Genomic DNA, 21,804 nt, shown 5'->3' with positions numbered 1-21,804 from the left:
GTAAGAAAGGTAGGAGAAATCATGAGCACACAAAAATGAGATAGACAAAAGAAGAAGATGACACAGAGGGCAAAGTGTAAAAGAGAGTAAATTTAAGGGAGGAAAAGAGGCAAGAGAAAGATACAGAAAGGGGTGGGTTTGAAAAGAGGGTTGAGGGTGAAGGAGGGTGGTACATGCGCGGTATGTTCGAAGGAGATTAAAAAAAGTCGTGGCAGGCGAAGAAAGCGTGCACAGTGTGTTTTTGAGGGTTGGGGCGGGAGGGTGGAGTCGTCAATAGAACGGATAAGGAGGCAGGGAAATAAAAATCGTTGAAAAAAGGCAGCAGCGATCAACTCGAGCGGGCGACATGCAACGCACGCCGCGCGAGCTGGTCGAGTCTCGACACGTAAAGGGTTGCCATCGTAGAAAACGCCTTGTCACGCAATGCAAATCACCCCCTAACTCCCTCTACCACCAGCTGATAAATGCCATTCACTTCGTTTCACCCCTTTTACCAACCCCTCTCCCTTCTTTCACACACACATACACTCCCTTCCTCTCTTCTCTCTCTCTCTCCCTCTCTCCCTCTCTCCATTTTACCTCTTCCGAATCTTTACTCGCCCTCCAGAGAGAGAGAGAGAGAGAGAGAGAGAGAGCTTCTCAACAACATCAACCCTTCTCCCACTATTCTTGAACAAATGACTCTCGATGACTCGGTAGACTTTTCCCCGGTTTTTCTTTTCCATACGACTTGCCTCTTTTCTTTTATTTAAAACCCCATTATCCATCTCTATTTATCATGGTGAAACGTTCTGTCCCTTTTACATTACATCAATACTGTACTATTTTGAAATTAGTACAGCGCTCTGCACCAAAGAGTGGATTAGCTAGATTTTTCATCGATGCTCCGAGAAAAGCTCGAATTTTCCGTGATCGAATAAATGAGAAGAATATATGAAACAACTGTCGTATATAGACGAAGCTGAATAGCGACAGCTATTTTTTAACGCACCGATGCCCGTTGCTGATTAGCCACTCGCACCCGCTCATAAATATTCACGCGTTATTAATTCATCTTGATATTTATTCAACCTCCCAGCCGAGGCATTAAATCCCCGCTAATTACGAGAAATTCATTTCCACACGGACAATTTGCCGCGCCGCGATGCCCGTCTTAAAGATTTATCCGAATTGAAAGGATTTATGCTCTTTTGTCGACAGATTAATTTTTGGAGTTTGACGTATTTAAATGTATACGATCTTAAGTTTTGGGCCAGAACATTTTACCTCGAATAGTTATTAGATAATTCGGTTCTGTCGCGAGTTAGAAAGACCCTTTAGCACGCAATCCGCTTGTTTTCCTCCTTTCTAAACGGGAAATGCACTCTCCCTCCTCCCGTATAGCAGTAGACCCCTTCAATCCCCTCCCCACTCCTTCTTTCCTTTTTTCTCCGAAGCAAATTTACGAGTGGTCGTATTTCTCTATCCCTCCTCTTCACCCTCTCCGTGCCACAGCTTTGCTTTACATTTTTACACTTTTACGGTACCCCGTGTTTGCATGAGCTTGCAATCATGCAACAATACATTCCTGCAGCCCATTCGCGGAATTATGGCCAGATGTTGCATTGCCGTGATTTCTAACGAATCGGACATTAACACGAATCTCCCATACACCAGGGTTCAGTTTTGTAACGTCACATTGTAATTTACAACTACTAGCCAGCGGAATACTATCGCGTGAATAAAAACACCCTCCGATTTTTCGGCCATTTTTTTCCGTGAAACAGAAACGATCCGTATCACTAAATAGTCGAGTAATTTCATTTTTTACAGTCGTAATTATTCATATGGATAACCCGGTTACTCCAAGCCGTATATAAGTTAATTATTGACAAGAAAACAAGCCGAGCTTATAGCTCTCTATCTCGCAGATTCGTTATAAATTTAGACAGAAATTTTTGTGCATGCGGCTTAAGAACTTAAGTCGCGTTTTTTACGCTATTAAAAAGTGAAGGATTATGTTGAGAGAGCGTCAGTAGTATTTTTCTTGGCACATTCGAGTTGCATTTTGTCTTTCTGTCGAAAGAAGTCGCGGTAGGCTGGGGAAAAAGTGGCGAGCTGCGGTCGATCGTCGAAAACGATCGGGCCAAGACGTGAGTCGAATCCCGTCAAGCCGATACGTGCAGTCCCGACGAGAGTCCTCGCCTTCCAATGCTCAAATTGCCATTCTGACGTGACGTAAGCGCGACTACGTGGTGCTCTTTTATTACCGGTAACCCTCACCAAACCTATCCCCGGATCCGTTTTTCTCGAATTACCATATTTCCTCGAATTCATAAATTCTGATAGCTCCAATTTGTTCTTCCTGAAAATCGAAGGAAAAAAGTCCTTTGCAATTTTTCTTTACGATTAGCGGTTTGCCTGTTATCGACGAACAAGGAATAAGCAATAAATGGATAGGGGGCGTGGCTTAGCGGTGTAGCTGATTGGTCAATTTCAATGACGAATAACTAATAAAGTATACATCGTATCGAAAAACGTCAAAGGACTTTTTTATGGGAAATTTAAAGAGGTTTCTCGCTACGCTGTTTATATATAGAATTGCATTTACGTAAAATAAGTAACGAATAACCGCGATACAGCACGTTAGCTCATAAATTGCGTTAATCGATTTTCTCTCAATAAAATCTCTAATTTCTTTCCCCCGATCAATCTCCGTTATTTACAAGTTTCGGCACCGGCTGGAAAACCATTTTCCATTTATAAAATGCCAGTGCGCGTTTATTCGCGTCCCGTGAGGCGTGGGCCGCTTGCTTTTTCTGGAAAAAATATTCCTCTCTCTCTCGATGTTTTTCTATTTCACAAACCAGCGAAGCTACGAATTAATCATTTCGACCCAGGCCACCTTTGCTAGTAAAAAGGAAAATTCGTTTTGTCGATTTTAAAATCTGTAAAAGCACCGGAGCTTTCATTGCAGGCAGATTTTTATCAACGAGCAAAAACTTTTCGTTTATTAGCGAGATTAGCAGTAGCACTCGGTTGATATAATCACCCGTATATTCATTAATTATTAAATCATTAATGTGGTTAAGTAAAATAGTTTTTGTCATGTAGCAAGCAATAAAATGACGTGGCGCTTTGTGAAATGATTTTTTGGCTGGGACCTGATGTCAAAACGAAGCTATGCCAAAATAGAGGTAAGAACTCAGGCAAAAGTATTACTATTTTTATTGTGATAAGATCTCAATACCTTAATGGTCTAGTATATTGAGCGTAGATATGAGTAGGAGTAACGCTGTGTCGCAGTGCAGCCCCTACCAATCTACGTATATATGTATCCCCACTCCCCTATCCTTTCCATATTCTCTCCGATTTCTCGTTACATGCTTTGATATTCTATACCAGAACCAGTGTTACCTTTCCCCTAGCATCTGCCATCCCTCTGCTAATCAGTATAGACAGTTTCTGGAGTGGAAAACCTAAAGGGCTTTCAGCAAATCGCTCCCCACTTCAAACTACTTACTGTATCATGTTGATTCTCCAACATAAATTGATTTTCGTACAACGAGAAAAGCCCGTAATATTAATAATAAAAACAAAAATCCAAAAAAGCATTTCAAAGTTCGAAAATCAGGTGAGACAAGGATTATTCGATTTTCATGGGACACACAAGAGATTTTCAAGATAAGAAGAGGATAGGTAAGAGGGGGTGAAATGTTAGATGGAGAAAAGCTCGAAAGTTTTGAGCTGGCATGCAAGGAGAATGAGGAAGTTTGCCGGAAAACCCGGTGGATCTCGAAGCTTCCACTTCCGGTAGTTGATTAATATCGATCAGGCTTTTGAAGTGAGAGGGATGGAAACTCGAGCTTTCCGGGGGTAGCTTTATCGACATTGTTTCCAACTGCTTTGTGCGGCCAGTTTTTAGCCTGCCGGACATTAATTCGAGAAAATGATCGCGAGTGCTTTCGACAGGAGGAGCTTTCGAGCTTCCGTGCCAGTCGAGTGGGTATGAACGGGGTAAAGGGGGGGGGGGGATGATGGGAATGGGGGTAGAGTTATCGGCTATGCCGGAATAATCCGGATTCCTGGACGTCGTGGCGGATTGTCCCGGATTTTGAAATCTCGACGCAATCCCACTCGACGTTCCTAACTATTTTTGCCCCTTCCATTCCTCGCAGATCTCTGCACCCCCTAACCCTGCTTCACTCGTTACCCCTAGCTACCCTTTTAGAAAGCGGCATTCTCGCGTTCCATTAACCATTTACCGAGCATCGGCAAAAAGCTTCTGAGAGTACCAAACGAAGCCTGTCGTCTCGCATTGGGAAGCATAGCAGAACGAATTAGGGACGATTCCATTCTTCGATTTCTTCACTCTTTGAATTATCCAAGATTGAGTCCGTCTCTCCACTCACGGTTTTCTATGCTACTCTTTCTCTTTCACCGTCTTTTTTTTCTCTTGCCCATTCTTACGTTTCATTTATTTTTCCTTCCCTCTCTTTCTCTCCCTTATACACAAATATATATATATATATATATATGCAACATACTTGCTCCCTCCATCTTATTCTTACTTGTTCCTCCGTTCCACATTTCTATTCTACACATTCATCCCCCCCCTCTCTTTCTCTCGCTCTATCATCCCACGGGTAACTCTCTTCTTTCTCCTTCCTCTTTGACGAATTCTTTTCTTTCCTAGTCCCGAGTTTCTTCCACACCAATGCTACCGCTCACGGCCCATTTGACTCCTATTGGCCAACAATAATCGAGTCGACTCATTTTGCATTCAATTATTCAACTCCGTCAACCGCAACTTTAATATATGCTAATCGTGAAACTATAACATTATATATTAATTGAATTATTTTAGATTTTAGATTTAAAATACATGTATAAGAAAAAGAGTACTTGCTTTGATATCAATTTAAATTTAATATAAATTGTAAATATAAATAAGAAAAACAACCTTTCTGATTGGTGCAGAGTTTGTTTATTAAATCCTGTAGTATAATGTTATGTAAATATATATTTATGAAAATTTGTGCAATGTTAAAATGAGCTGGGTATCTTTTACTTATAATAATTTTGACTAGAAAAGGTGAAGGTAAATTATCAGAGGCTTAAAATTCTTGTTAAAAATTTTAATCGGAACGTCATCGGAGAAGGAAAAGCTTCTAATTACGCAGCGTATCTATCAACGCCCATCCATACCCCGATAATCTTTTCCACTAAATTATCTGTAATTATCCTGGTATTAATTTACACGTTTATCGCGCCGAAAGTATTTTGCAATTATTTCAGAAGGGATATCGAGCAAATCATTTTTCATCCATTTTCCTCCGAAAGTTTACTATTTCCTTACTTGCAGTCGTCCATCATTATATTACAGTAATTTTAATAAACTTCACCGAGATTGGCAAAAAAAAACAAAAAAAAAATACATAACTCGAAAGCTGAAATTATTCTCTCAAAAATTTGCTGCTTATATAATCATACGATTAATTTAGTGCAATGTGAAATATTATAAAAACCTCTCACGAATAAAAAGAACTCCAACCATAAAATATTAAATGATGAAATTATTTCGAATAACATTCAGTATAATTTGAAAGGGTTTCTTTTAATTGATGTAACTAACCATAAATAAACGAAAATTAAAGATCTGATCAAGTTTACCAGAGCTATTTTACAGCCAATCATTAGGAAAGTTCAAAATTACATTCAGTTTAATTTAATTTAGTCGAAGCAATAATATTAAAGAGTAAAATAGTACTGTTAATGTATTGTCATATAAAATATAGAATTAGCAGAAAAGCCGATTGGGGCAGGATGCAAAAGATAAATGACAAAAGTGTTGAGTCTAAATTGAGCGAATAAGTGGCTTTAAGTAATCATGGGGGTTGAGATTTTTGCTCATCGCAGTAGGGGAGTTGAAAGAGGATTTTATGAGAAAAGGAGGGGTGGTGGGTTAAGGGGGATGATAGAGGTTTGAGGGGAAGGACCACCGCGAAACGTCGAACACGCGCAGGTGTTCCACATAGATAGCAAGCATTGGCATAGGGCCAATAAAGGAACCTACGTCACTCCCCAACAACCAAACCAATCTCCCCTTTGCTGCCTTAACACTCTCCAACCTCTATACTACCCCCTCCCCTCCCCTCCAATATCGACCAGGAACTCTCGTGACTTTTCATTGAATTTCCATGCGCCACTTAAGACGCTGCACTCTCCTCTTTTCTTGCCCTTTCAACCCTCATCCACCCTCTCCTGTCCTTTTCTTTATCCCCAACCCTTGAAGCATTCCCCAATTCAAAGCTCAATGCACCTGAAATATTTGATTTATAAACTTCACTGCTGAAATATTTCTTTTCGTTATTTACCCCTGCTTTTTCTATTATTTTGTTTATCTTATATAATTTTTAAGAAGATTTAATCCATTTACCATCCTACTTTTATTAAATTCTAAAGTCAAAGTTTAGTTGTCAGGTTTTCTGTCGTTTTCATTTATCTTTAAAAGATATAATTGTTGGAAAAGCATGAGGGACTTTGAAAGGGCTGAAAGATTCTTTCCGGGTGGATTCAGAAGCTTATCTGATGATTCGCTATTAGAGAGATGAGAGAGCAGTTAGATAGATAGTTAGATAGATGGGAGAGAGAATGAAGGGAGGGGGGGGGGGGGGGTGAGGAAAGTGGTGAATAAAGATTTTTTTTTAATATAAGTAGTAAAATATAGAGAATAGCTAGACTTTAAGGAGATTCAGTTCGATTATATCCGACCAGCATTTGTTTAAGAAAGATTTAAAAAAAAAGGAAATTTTTGCATCTTCCATCATGTATCACTTGTAATTTTCCATGCAGCTACTCTCTCCATGCAGGAGAACGTTAAAATAGAGATCCGAGAAGTAGCGTATCCTGCCCGTTCTCGATGTAAATCCCTCGAGAACCGTTTGAATCGCCTACCACGTAAGCCCAAGGAGTTTAAAAACTAATATCACTGAAACTCACGGCGTACTTAAAGTGTCTGATCCTCTTGACGCCGCAGGAATTCAAACAGGCGCAGTAATTCAACATTGAAAAATAAAACGATTTGACGAGAAATCTTACATTCCCCCCTTCTACTCCTCTTTCTACCCTTGCTTTCACCTTGCCTACCAATTTTCTTGCAAGATTTATCGTTTAACTGCAGACCGAGAATTCGGCTCACCGTTCGTTCACCTGTACTACTGATAAAACCAATTCCGCGATTTCAAGGACGTTCCGAGCTTTCCAATGATTACAGAAATCTTTTGGTTAACTCGACGATTTTCAAAGGAAGAGTTTCGGCACGTGGAACGCTAATTCAGTAAAGTCACGGGGCGTAGGAGTTGAAAAACTAATAACAGCGGGACTCGAGACGTACTTATGCATGGTATCTGATGGAATTCAAATAGCGTTCCAGTTCAGGGCTGAAATTCAAAATGGGCCGCTTTCTCTTATCCGCCAGGGAATCCATATTCCCTTCTAGCCGAGGAGCCAATCCCCGGGGATTCCAGTTGCAGAGAAAAGGCCAGTTCCCTGTTAACCCCTACCCCCTACCCTTCTCTATATCTTTTTCTCTCTCTCCCTCTTTCCTCTTAAATTTCTCTGTAATAACTAATCCACTCTCAATACTTTTTCTCTTACTAATGTCCTGCCTATATCTTTACTCCTTTGTCCTTTCACACTGTTTCTAATTTGTTCTCCTTATTTGGCAGCAACCCCATTTCCTCTTTCATTATATTTTTCTAGATTTCTTTTCACCATAAATCCTAACTTTTCTCAATTGTTCTAATTTCCTGAATTTTTAACGCTATTAATCCAGTAATTCACGGCGTGGACCCATAAAGCTGCGATAATGGGAGTCAATCATGATTATTTTGAAGCAACCTTTTTCATTTGTATCACTACAGACTTAGCTTTCCTCGCCCGTAATTCTATAAATAATAATGCTAATTGACACTCAAGCGAGGTTTGGCTCTAATTATAAAAGAATGTTGAAGGAAGGAGAGAAACAGAGAGTTTAGGAGAAGTTCAAAGAGAACGTGTTTGTAACTATAAATGGAGAGACAGAGAGCGAACTCCAGCCCCGCTATAGTTATTGTATTTAATGCTCTCTTTCCTGAACGTGGAATACGATTTGTTATAGTCCACAAGGACGGGTAGAATAATATGATCAGCGAAAATTCATTCGAGTAATCTAAGAAAGAATATTGTACTATATTCGTCTGAAAAACTACCTTCTATGTTCTTTGCCTTAAATTGACTGGTCGACATTGAAATTATATTATTAATTAATACTTTAATGCTGAATTTTGTCGCATATTGATATGCAACGGTTTTAGTTACGAATAGTTAAGTGGATGGGAGCTAATCGACGAATCAAGTTTTTTTTTTTTAATAACAAAAATTGCATAAAATAAAGAAGATCCAAAAACGTGATTGAACAAATCGCTGAAACACTATTTTCGATAGAGAAAGATCGTATCGCTTTATATTCAAATGATCAAAACCTAAAATAGACACGGCTATGAAACTGTAGAGATTCTGATACAAGCAGTAATGGATTTTGGGTAGGCCGTTCGCAGTGAGGAACAGCGAGACAAAAAGAAAACATTGAGGAAGAGTTTTGGTGCAAAATAGGAGACGTGTGAGGGAAACAAGGAGTTTGGGTAGCGAGGAGCTGAAATTGAAGATCAGATTTCACGCGAGAAGAACCATGAAGGATAGCGCAGACATCTGAGTAACGATTGACGGATCCGGTGGGTGGGCAGGAAATTCTCAAGCTGGATGGGGGTGGAGAAAAGAGTTAAGATGGAGAAAAAGAAAAGAAAGGAAAGCGAGAGCGAGATGCATATAAAGGCGATCAGCAGTCAAAAATGGCCAGGAGTGAGAAGCCTTGAAATTTCAAGCTTCACTGCAGCAACAGTCATCTTCATCCATGCGGAAGAACAGTTCTTCTTGGCTGAACCATCGAGTACCTTGATCTCAACCCCCTCAACCCCTTGCTAGCCTCTGAAAACTTCTAACCCCCAGTAAGCTCGCTCCACCCCTTCCCACCCTCTCCCTCTCCATCTCCCCAAGAATCGCCTACAAACTACTCGCGATCACCCCGTACCTTTTGCAACCCCTTTTCAACCCCATTGGGTTCCTTGATATTTCCTGCTGGTCGAAAATAAAGAGATAAAAAATAACACGAATCTTCCTAACTCGATCATCGAACATATCTATAACTCCTATAAACAATCCTTTAACCAAAAGTCCATTTTTGGGGATAAAAAGTGCTAAAACGATAGGAAAAGAGAAGAGAGCTGGGTCGGAGTAAAGAAAAATTGGTGGCTATGAATTTCACTGTTTTGACGAAGAAAATATAGGTGAAATCGAAAAATGAGGAATGTGCAGAGTGACAGATTTGGCATTTGTGAGAAATGGCTCCCATTACTTTGACCAAATCGACTTTTAGTTCATAAAAGTACCTAACGGGTAGTTCACCTCTTTTCAAACATTTATATTCGCTTGTCTACCCTTCATTTTTAACCACCAAATCTTTTTCAAACTAGTTTTTCATCAATTTTCTCTACGAGATTTAATTTTTTTGTACACCACAATCACGTTGTTTTATCAAAAGACTTGTATCAACAATTTCAACGTACCAACTCAAGGAATAAGATAAATTTTTGCGAATAAAGAAATTCACTTTTAATATCTTATGTAAAAAGTTCCGAGAGGGATGCATTGTTTGAGCGAAAGAGCAAAGATTTACGTAATAAGCATTCTTGTTTTTTATTCAGTGTTTAATAATTGCTCGAAGGAATGAAGGATTAAATGGCTTTCTAGATGCACACTTTAAAAAGCGCTTCTCTTTAAATATCTTTCTCAAGTAGAAATCCATTATTTCAATTTTCCTATTACAAAAATTCCGTCCCATAAAATTCGTTTTAGCGAAGTCCTGAAAAGACTCGTTACTCGAATATGCTACCAGGTCTTTCGAGAAGCTACCATTTAGTGAACAAATTAGAAATTTGTCTAACAAATAATAATGAAAGAGAATTATATTAAAATAAAAAAAATCAATCATATATGTTTTTAAACAAATTTCAAGTGTCCTAGTCTTTTATATTATATTTTTCCTTTACGATTCACAGTACAAAAATTACTATACTCGATAGTATTAATCAACTTCCTTTTAAAAGGAAAAATAAAATATGTTAAGGATTTTAATTATTATCGATGATTTAACATAAAAATTTCTCGAAGGTATTTTCTTGTAATAGGGAATGTTTGCTGACAATCATCCACGTTCGTGCTAAGAGATTTCACGAATATGTGAATGCATAATTGAAAAACGCCTAGGGCAGGTCTTTCTCGCAGCCAGCAGGCATTGTTTCGTCTTTCTCAAGCCCGCTTAATGTTTTAAGCACTCGACTTCCGTCAGCTTTTCGCATCTGGTTCCCAGGACGGCGTCGTTAACGTTGGGCTTTGAATGTTTCACTCGTTGACATAGTTCTCTAACGCCTCGAAGTTAAAATTCCAAACACACGTAACTCTCAATTTCCTATGCCAAACTTCAATCTATCATTGACAATATTTTTTATCAAAATATTCCTAATTAGTTTACATGCATTCTCTCTTCAAACATAAAATCTTTCGAAAAATTATTTGTATCCAACAATCAGTTAAATATAATTTTTTAATCATTCTCTGCAAATTAAAGATGGGCAAGCAAATACACAAACACACACACGCACATATATATAGTTTAGTTTATGTCCACATGGCCGTAATTCGCGCGATTCAGCGAGCTGCGAATGGGTTTCTAATAAAGCAATTACGAGATAGACCAAAGTTATGGTGACCGGGCTAGGTGTAACGTACAGGCTTTCTTGTCGTAAAGCACGGTTTTCGGACCCTCCTAAATCAATTTTCGGTTTCGAACTAACCAGCCTGCCTACCAGTCCCATAATGATTTCCCTCTCTGTCACTGTATTGCATAAATTAAACCAAAATACTCTGTATTTATTGCTCCCCAACAAATTAACCCATAATTAAGTCTAACTTAACGTTACTCTCCTATAAGAACCTTGGATCGATCTCGAAGCTACCCTCGGTCTCTGAATACGCAAAATCAAATACCTGAATAAGGATCGTTCTACGATAATAGTAATTTTTAAAAATTCTCAAAAAAGTTGCCCTAATTAGTTCCTAAGAATAAAGCTGCAATTTATTCCAGTGAAGTAGAATTTATTTATCACTCTATCAACTGCTGTCGTCGTTAATATGATAAAATAATTAAAACAAGAGCAAAGATTTTATAAACGGACCTATCGGTAACCTTGCTTCGTGATGGCGCTCTCTCACGAAGGAAAAATTTCATCTAAGGAGTCCGCGACCGCTGACGAGTGATAAAAACTTGGAAACTCGCCATCGAGGCTGGCAAAAACTTTCACCTCCAAGAGGAGAATTTCTTTCTCCAGCATGCAGTCACCTCATCTGTCCGAATGCCACGTAATAAAACAAGAGAAAAAAAATTGAATCAGTCCAGGGTCCTGGCTTCAATTAATTACCACTTTCATACTGCAGAATTCCATCAATCGTGCAATTTTACAGACCAACTACAAGTTGGCAATACTGCATTACGTTAATTGCTTCGAAAATCTTTATGTATATAACGTTAAAGTAAAATTTTACCACGTAAAATAATTAATACAATTAACTTTTAATATAGAGTGCATAACCTGATGCTTTTGAAAAATAACAAATTGTTTGTTCTCCTTCGACCAATCGACGATAACGATTGATGAGTGAATTGAACAGTTCAATAATAAAAAAATAGCAAGTAGAAAATATTGGCTGGCCCTAGGGATCTTTTCCGACGAAAATCGACTTTGGGAAGCTTCGAGTTTTCCTGTGCGCCAATTTCCGGTTGGCACTTTAAGAAAGTTAGCCCGTATTAGTGGCTGCAGGAAATTGGGAATAGCCTTACAACTTCCTTGTATTTACTTTGCAGTTTCTGTCCAGCTCATTATTCCAGCCTTGAAAGTAAAACGTTTCGAAAGTAAGCTTAAGCCAGCAATGAATTTTAAATTTATCTTTTCTTTTTCTCGGTGACTCGCCGGCTAGAAAAGTTTCTCCAGGCTGTTAATTAATGATTCCAAAGCGTTGATTACCTGTCAAGCCTGTTATGAATGCAAATTCTCCATTGATAAATTTAAACGAAGCCCTTGATAGTTAACCAGCGGTCAAAATTGTGGCAAATGAAATTTGAATAAATAATGAAAATTACTTTAGGAAATAATTAAGGTGCTTTGAGATCGCTTTAAGGGAAGGGCTAGGTAGACCCTGCGATTACGCGCGATACGGTTCATATATCGATTCGCGTTAATCGTTTCAGTGATTTGCATAAGAGTCAGTCGCAAACTTGTATGTAAATATTGTTGGAATTTTAGCAGCTGGCAAGCGACGATTGTTAAATGAATGGTGTTGAAAAATAAAAGGCAGAGATATTAAGGTAGGAGAGAGAAGGAGTTGACACTGCAATTTTCCATTAAATTGCAAATCAATCGGCATTTAATCGCAAATTGAAAATCGCCCTGGGAAGCATGATCTGGAAACTTTGAAGCGAGCTGTATAAACTTAATTGAAATCAAAAATGATGAAGTTACAACGAGTGGGAAGAAAGAGGGAGGGGCAAAAAAAGAGAGAAAGAGAAAATTTTACCTAGTGGAGGGATTCAATGTAAACGAGCTAGAATTGGAAAATACAGAATAAAAGGGAATAATGGAGAAAAAAAGAATTAATGCGCGAAATTTCGACAGTCAATCGGATTTGGTCCTCGTGTTACGCGTGAGAACGTATTAGGCAGATTTTGTGCGCGTTGCTTTTCCAAGCGACAAAGCTTAATATTTTTGCCCGATATACGGTCGTTGCTCCAAAAAACAATCACTCAATTTATGGTGTGTATTCACTGTGCGCTAATACACAAAAATCCATACTGTCTCATTTCTTCGTTATAAAAATAAATCAGAATTTTTCTCCACTTTAGGTTGTATATATAACATCACTTCTATTTTCTATTTCTTCATTCTTTTATATTTAATGCTTTCATTTTGCTCGACTTTAATTTAGATAATTCGCTAATTATTCGCGACTTTAATTATCGTCATTATCTCGATTTTTTGTCTCTCCTCGTTCACTTTTAATTTTCGGAGATCTTATTTAATGTGCCCCCCCCCCCCCCACCTATCATGAAATAGCCAGCTAGGATAACAGAGACGATTATAGTTATAACGGTGCTTTGTCATATTATAATACGGATTTCTCGTCTGACCTGTTCTCGTGGGTTGAAAGAAATTAAAACTTTCGCGACTTCGTTATCACTCGCTGTGCAATTTCCACCCCTTGTTCTCTCTCTCTCTCTCTCTCTCTCTCTTGTGCACTGTGCACGCACAGCTCCGTGTGATTGCACTCACGCAAGCTTTTTTCTAAAGCTCGCCCCTTCAGTCAAGCTTTGGATAAGTTGCTTCGCCCTTTAAATTCAAACCATGATCGAATGTACACAAAAACATTATTCACCCCACCGCCCCGCACGATAAAAGAAAGACTGAGCAAACTTATACAATTTGAATTAACTGAGAAACATAATGATTGTTATAAATAATAGTTAACACAATATAAATTGTTTTGTACTGTTGATTTGTTTTCAATAAGCAAACAAAAGGGTTTAAAATACTAGTGAAGACAATTACAACTTTGCATCTACCGTGTATTTTTTACATAACAATTTTTTGCATTATTGTATTGCAAAATTCAGTTCATTCAGACTATCAATGTACATGATTCACGAATTGAAACGATTTGAAGATTAAAAGAGAAAAATAATCTTTTGAAATATATTTGACGAAGGATAAAGATTCCTAGTTCTGATAACTTGGTCCAATGGGAACGATGTAATCCAAAACTGAATTTCACGTCGTCACTTGCCTTTATTCGTAGCAGATGCTGCAGACTTTGGGCTTGAGTGCTATTTAGAGGTGGATTGTCCGTACCAAGGCGTGCGACTGCAATCACGTTTTCTCGTGTCAAATTGTATAGGAAGAGCGTGCAGACCGTCTGTAAAATGAAAACAAAAGATATTATTATAATATATTTTCTTGAAATCTATTCTATGAGTTTTAATAAGTTGAGCTATATTATTGGAAAATAAATAAAAACGATTTACCTGATTATTTACTTCTTCTCTCATAAAACTGTCGAGAGATGACACAGCATCTAATACAGTGAGATTGTTGTGTTGCTTTAGCAAACTCTCATCTGTCTCGCTGTATCCAAGGAACATAAAAACTCCATGTGGTATACTGTAAGTGTCTGTAAAAACAGGGTTGTGAACTTTTCATTGAATGTACAAGGATTACAACATAACGAATACTTGAGTTCACTAACAGGTATATTTCATTAAGTATATCGGGACGATTTGGATTAGAAGATGCAGAGGGTAGATGGGATTCTAAATTGTTGGATAGTAGTAGAGGTTTGCAAATCGGTTTACCTGGTGAAGGCCGCATGCAAATGAAACGTCCGCTGTAACAGAGACAGGGTCCACGATGTGCTTGATACGCTGGAGCTTCGTGATTGTAGAAAGCAAAGTCCGTCTTGCAAGGAGACAGTTCTACGCAAATCGTGCTGCAGGCAAGAATTTCACCCTCGCCACAGTGGCAGAGCTCCGAGCACTCTGGTTCATCTTCACGATATAGCTGTGTGAAATCGAGCATGCAACGTCTTAATAGCCCTGACTATTCACAAACTTTAGTCATACTTGCAACTTATCATCTATCAAATCAGTCCATTCAAATCTTCTAATTTCTTAGACTTTTCTCGTTTCACTCTAAACGACTCAAACAATGAAACTCTCTAAATTTTAGACGTCCTATCTTTTTTTTTTAAAGCAATGAATCACTTAGAAAGTATCAATAAAATTATAGCAAATACGTGTCTATTTATTGTTATTAGTCTACCAAGTCTTGTAAAACGTTCATGCAAGGGTCTTTGTTGAACAATAGAATGAAAGTTTGCTTTAATGATGATTTATATTTTGATACGAATTTTTAATAACGATTCTAAAACCTAATTGAGTAATAACGCTGTGTGAACGATGAACACATTATTTGTTGAAATTTATTCAAAACTTGGAGAAAGGGACAAGAGTTTCGACTCCATCACGTGGTATTCAAAGTTGACTAAGAACCAACTGGCTGGTGCATTCGGATTTCAAAGTTGAGGATTTGTTCCGGCGCTATACAGAAAGGAACTTTGGACCAATTCCGTTTACGACAGATTCTTCGGAGGCAATGTGAAATCGCGTGGAATCGAAGCCACGTGCCGTTCAATGGATTCATTCTTGTTGCAAAGTCTTCATACATTTTTAAAAGCAATAGAACAGGTTAAATAAAACTTAAAAATAACATGCTTCTATTACTATGGATCGACTTTTTTATAATTATGTCAAGATAGAATTTTACCCTTTAAAAGTCGAATAAATTAAATCTAATTCAAACTGCGTTACTAAAAATAATTGACTCCTGCCGAATTTTTAATAGTTTTTGGACATATATATATATATATACACGCTGCTTTCCCTGCTTAAATGTGACAAGTATTTAAAATTTTATTCCAAATCCTTTATCGATAGAATCCTAAATTCACAGTTTGAGAATCTATGTTAAGCTTTTGCTTAAAATATTTACGAGAAGACCCTTGCATATACATTTATTTAGATTTTGTGAAAAGAATGGGAGTAAAGTTTATGTTCAAATCGATGATTGCCAACGCAAATCTCTTGAAATTTGGACCACGTGCCAACGAATCGATTTCTTCTTGTTGCTAAGTTCCTCGTGAAATAAGAAGCGGTAAATATCCCCCCCCCCCCTCCCCCGTCCCTCTCCTGTATTAGTCTCGCCAGTCTTTTGAGTGTCAAATCGAAGCTCGAGGCGACTTTCCTCATGACGATCGTAAAAGACTATTGGAACACTCACCCTCTTGCCTTTTCCCTCTCGAATGTATTGGTGACTCTGCCGGGGCCTTTGTACCACACAGAAACCTAAAATGCGAGAGTACAGCAAATACTTTATTCACATTCTAAACGCTTCTCTTACTTATGCTAATTTATTAAAACTTTTGATTTAAAATTATTTTACACTTAATTCGTAAAAATTGTGCAGTGCTTATATTAGAAACGATTATTCCTATAATCTTGTAGAGTGTACTAATCAGCCAATATTTCAGCAGACTCAGACACAGAGCGCGCTCCTAAGGATAACTTAGGTATAGGACAGAAGTTGAGGTAAGAATGAGGAGTGATCAGTGAGAGCAGATACGATGTAATCACTCACGAGGTGGAGTAGTAGTGGTGGTGGTCGTGCTGGGAGTGGTGGTTGTAGTGGTAGTGGTGGTGGTGATTTCCCAAGTTTCGGTGGGTTCGGTGGTTTGCCTCGTCACTTCCGGTATTTGATTGTCCTCGTCCTGCTCGATGGTAAGGACCTTCGTCATTGTTGTCGTCGTGGTCGTCGCTGCAGTTGTGCTCATCGTTGTTTTAGCCGTCGTTAAAATGGACATTGTGGTGGTTCGTGCATGATGATGATGATGTTTCCTCCTTGCATGATAATCCTTTTGCGCCTCCACTGAATAACAAAAAACAGTAGATTAAATCAGCTGACACGATCGATTTTTTTACAACGCCATTGAATAATAACAAAAAATATCCTAGATTCGCCGATCCATCAAACACAGGGAAATAATTTTTTTCCTGCAATAATATTGAAACATCGAATCTATACGAGTCCCTAGAATCCTTACACAATAATTCAGAATTTTATTATTCGTAAAACATATTTTAGTTTGCAAGTGTCCTGAAAATTATTCCACATATTCGCCTATTCGCTTTTGGTTTTATCTGGCAAAATGATATATCGACCAGGGACATAAAGAGGTGCAGCCTAGCCTTACGCGTTTCTAGGCCGAAGTAACCTGCAGATACAATTTCTTCGTATCTAAATGACTTATCTACCAGGCGAATGCAGCTGAGAGAACTACCGTTGCTTCGTAGTTATCGGGATGTAAGAGGATGGAAAGAGAATCGATAAGAGGAGTTCAGCATCTTCTCTATCGACGTAATTGCAATTCTGTTCCAGTAGCGTCTCAGCTACCCTACGACTTCAATGACAAACTACTATCGGCCGGAAACTGTCTACTGAAAAAGATCGTTTCAGGCTTTAATCACTTATCGAACTATCACCGAATATCCACGATAAGTTCACAAATCCCTGCATATATTGTGCGTGGGTTTCTTGCTTACTGAATTTCCTAAACTGTCACGCATTATAATAGCTTTTACCTCTTAACAATTTACCAAACTAGTTTGCCACATTAGTTCCATCAGAGTATTATTTTCTAAAACAACTATTAGCTTTGCCAAGAAACTAATTCCTGTTTACGTAAATGGATAAGATAGTTTTGTTTTAAAACCTATATAGGGTGAGGCATTTGTCAAGCCCATGAACTATAAAACGTATCAAAATTCATTTATCTGTATGTGTGTATGCGTTTCTACAAAAGATATCAATTTTTTACGTAAAACTTCTTTGAATGAAAATAGATAGGAGCTTCAAAAAGGTACTATATAAAAAATTGACATCTCTTATGGTTAACGAGATAATATTTTCTTACTTCTATGGCTGTATGCTCTAGGGTATCGTGTTAAGTGCCTTACCCTGTACAAAAATAAGAAAATTGAACTTTATTTGAAACCGCAGGGATCCGAAATTACTTTCTTTGCCAACTGAATATTTCTAAAACTTGCGTGAGGGTGTTTTTCATAAGAGAATCTCTCGAACTGTCTCATAGACTCCTTATGATGGAAATAGCTCTCGTTGAATTAGTTTATTCGTTGATATAAAGTAGGTTCAATCGTAGCTCGGAATGTTTCTTTTCAAAAAACTAATTGCTAAAACCGAGTTTTAAAGTCCATAGATTTCTTATCATCGAATCTGCGGTACTGCTATATTAACAACTTGTAAGAAAAGTTGGAGCACTTTTTTCACAAATTCTATTTCGTAAAACGCCGATATATTTATCAACGCCGAGTCTCTGGAACAGCTATGCGGACGCCTTATAATGGCAAACTAACTTATCAAACTAGTTCATCCACCGATAAAGCATGCTTTTGTCCATCATCGTATGGAGCGTTTCTTTTCACAAAACTAATTGTTAAAAGGCCGATAGTTTCCCATCATCGAGCTTCTGGAACTGTTAAATTGACACCTTGCAATAACAAAAAAAAACTTGTCAAACCATCATCCACTGTTGTAACACTTGGAACTATACGTTAATATAATTCAAGTATCAAAACAGTGTTTTGAAATTGCAAAATTCCTTTCATAAAATTATTCGAAATAAATGTCTTAAAATCTAATTATTGAAATCATCACTAAATCAGTGCCTCCTAAAAAAAGTGTCAGGTATGTTTTATTGTTTTACATCCCCATTTGGAAGCTCCGTAACTGCCACATTAACGCTTTATATATTGGATAACTAATTCGTGAAGCTAGTTATGTTTTTTTTTCTAACGCCATTGAGAGGATTCCTTTTCATAAAACTATATGCCGAGGGCACATTAAAACGCCAGTATATTTCTTACAACCGAGTCTCAGGAACTGGCCAACATTAACGCGTTATAATGGCTATTATCTAGGGATCAGTTTTGTTGAACTATGTAAAGCATCATTAGTCGTTGTACTCCTGTTCTTTATACCCCGTCATTAGAATTCTCTTGAAGCGATAACGATCCAGCAGCTCCTGAGAGACTCGTGCGTCACTGAATTAGAGACGTTCGTTTACCTTGTTATTAAACATTGAAAAATCTACTTTTATTGGATTCTAATTTCTGCATTTACAGTAATTTCTGCAGACATTGGAACATTACTCATTGTTATTATTTTTTGTTTCAAGTGACTAAATGATCTATGCTAACTTTTATTCTTACACGAGGAGAATATTTGTACTAGACTATTGGGATTCCTATGAAAAAATAATGACCCTGAGGTTCCTGGAGAAGTTTAATGCTTGAAAATATCTATCAGTGGACGAACTACGACCTGCGGACCTTTGGTCAATACTTTCATACTTTTATGCTCGAAAATATACCTGTACCTACAAGTGGAGCTTTGCAAGTATTTTAATAGCTCCGCTCTTTATAGCTACGTAGCGGCGTAAATTTCATGCACGCGTGCTATGAAACTTGACAATCCAGAAATAAAACGCTCCACCGTAAAATCCATTTATCTCGTCGGCACTTAAATAAACCAGTCGTAACCCTTCATATTTATTTTCTGTTTATTATCGCATAGAGATAGTTCGAGTGGTAATGGATTGTAAAATACACATTATGATTTAATATTGGTCATCCTGAACGCTTATTGAAATTATAAACTTTCAAGTGTTATTTTACAAGAGGGATTCGACGTTTGCTCAATGATGAAATTGGCATATTCAAAAAATATAATGCAGGGGTTGAAATAAATCTAATGATTGTATAATATTTCAGAAAAAATTTTTAATTGAATAATTGGTTTAAAAGTAGCATTGAAATGATAATTGAGGTAATTTGATATTTTATACGAAGGAGAGTACCAGCAGGTATATATAGACACAGCGTGGAGAGTCACACAGCAGATAAAGAAATAAGTAAATAATAGCAGATACTAACCCACACAAGTATTTACCCAGAGTACTCTTTGCCAGCCCAGACAATCGTGTAGTTCTGTGAGATCGGTGCCCTTGCAAGCACAACTTGAACGAAGTTCTGTGCCAAGGATGCCCAAGACTGCTTTTCTACAGTCCGAAGGTGGACCCGCACACTTCTTGGTCACGCTGTCCACTGCACAACTTTGTTCGTAATGCTCCAGCTTCATCCTATTAAAGTCACAAATTAACAAATGTCTCTCCCATTCATTCTCCACTTCATTTTCATTCTTTCTTTATTGATTTACTTTCCTACTTCGTACAAGCTACCAACTAACGTCCAATTCAATTTAATCACAGACAGTATAACTCACAAGAGTTTTCAAAGTTTTCGTTTGAGAAAATTATATACGGGAATTTTAATATTTCCTTAATGCTATCAAAGTTGGGGATAGTAAAAAATTGAATTAACTATAAAAATACCATTATTATACCCAATCAAAAGCTTTTAATTGCTTGCACATTATTCACAAATAGGTTTACCTGCATGTTTCATTTTCCTTGCACGTTTCTGCTAAATTATGACACATTGGCATTTCATTTCTATCGACGGTTCGTTGAGCGCAATCTGGATGAAGTTTCTCCTGCGCCACTAAACATTCGTCATTCTTGTCATCCGATTTCCTGAAACAAGGCAACGAAAATTAACGTCGAGTCTCGAAAAAAGCGTGTGTGGATGGAAGAGGCGAGTGTGGCTGTGAAGGGGGTTAGAGCGAATACAAAAAAAATAGCCAATGCACTACGTTCCGATTTCCAACAATTTCGATTGACTGTGACAGAGGCTTTATTTAAATAGCAACCCCTGTGACTCGAGGAAAATAAAGGTTTGATTTATTCCGGTCGATGCACGAATAATGAAAAATTAAAAAAGGCGTAGAGTTTCACTCTTAATAATTTCAAGCGAAAAGTTAATAAAGTATGATCTACAGAGAAACGACTTTAATTTTGAGCAAACGGTGCGCCATCAGAGTAAAACCGATTGACCCTTTGTACAATTCTATCTAATTTTATTCCATGAGGAGGGAATTAATGAAATGCGAAAATAAACTGGTCATTCCGATAGAATTTACGATCCAGCAGTTAGCAAATCATCGAGTTTACCGGTGAGACGTCTTCGTCTGGGAAAACTTCACACGATCGAGCAGAAGTTACGTACAGGAGGGAAATAAATCCAAAGTAGAAAGGGAACGAATCATGCAGACGCGTCAATTTGCCGCACGAAGGAGCATTCTCGCACTGGCGCGTCGCCCGTGAAGAACGTGGAAACTCCCCGAGCACCGCTAACCCCTTACAACCCCGGAAAAATTCTTGCCCCTCCCCCACTCCACTTTAACAGTTCCACAAAACATCTCCCATCCTCCCTGTAATCCCTTAAACCTTGAGAAACCAAAACCCAGCTCTCTCGCTCACCCATAACCACCCTCTGCCCATCCGAAGGTTCCATTTCACCCCAGACGTTTCCCCATTCGACCTCACCCTCCCCCTTCGCCCTTTACACTTCTGTACATATTTTACCATTTTTTGTCCATGCATAAAAGTGCCCATCGTTTTTTAGGTACTTCAATCTTCCCATTTTATCTCACCTGAATTTACGAGCTCTCGCGCCTCTTATTCTCGTATAGCACCCCTCCAAATCCCTCCGCTCCCTCCCATCCTTACCACTCCACGAATTCCGGATGCTCTAGGTATTGTTCCAACGGCTCCGGGCGAACGTCCGTGTATTTTATTCAGCGAGTCGCGTTTTCTTATTCTGCCTCTTGTTCGATTCTCGCTTCGTGGAACAGGGGGAGGGGGGAGGGTACCAGGGTACGAAAGGCAAGACCGGAAACAGCGAAGACGCGAGGATTGGCGGACGGGGGTAATTTGTACACGAATATTTTTGTATACGTGTGTATATATATATATATATATATATATACAGACGATGCGGGGGAGAAAAGAAAAGTTGGTCGTATTGTTTCATGGACGAAAGCCACTTAAAAGTTTGAGAAGCTCCGACGGAGGGAGGAGGTAAATTATGAA

General features: G+C 38.2%; 1 protein-coding gene across 3 annotated transcripts in view; it reads right to left on the bottom strand.

Moving 5' to 3' along the window:
- Nucleotides 1–21,804, bottom strand: part of LOC136785680 (uncharacterized) — a 207,270-nt gene that overhangs the window by 10,632 nt on the left and 174,834 nt on the right. For all 3 annotated transcript variants that reach the window (XM_066746872.1, XM_066746873.1, XM_066746874.1), the window contains 7 exons: nucleotides 20,266–20,406; nucleotides 19,748–19,953; nucleotides 16,377–16,664; nucleotides 16,020–16,084; nucleotides 14,537–14,741; nucleotides 14,210–14,355; nucleotides 13,972–14,100 (listed from right to left, as the gene is read on the bottom strand). In XM_066746872.1, coding sequence (XP_066602969.1) covers nucleotides 13,972–14,100; nucleotides 14,210–14,355; nucleotides 14,537–14,741; nucleotides 16,020–16,084; nucleotides 16,377–16,664; nucleotides 19,748–19,953; nucleotides 20,266–20,406 — 1,180 coding nt within the window. The remainder of the gene's footprint in view (nucleotides 1–13,971; nucleotides 14,101–14,209; nucleotides 14,356–14,536; nucleotides 14,742–16,019; nucleotides 16,085–16,376; nucleotides 16,665–19,747; nucleotides 19,954–20,265; nucleotides 20,407–21,804) is intronic.

The sequence above is a fragment of the Prorops nasuta genome, unplaced genomic scaffold (assembly GCF_024137725.1).
Source record: "Prorops nasuta isolate Cenicafe-Biocafe unplaced genomic scaffold, Cenicafe_Pnas_1.2 PNAS00003, whole genome shotgun sequence".
NCBI lineage: Eukaryota > Metazoa > Arthropoda > Insecta > Hymenoptera > Bethylidae > Prorops > Prorops nasuta.
The sequence above is the reverse complement of the archived record's forward strand: the minus strand, read 5'-3'. Positions and strand labels throughout refer to the sequence as shown.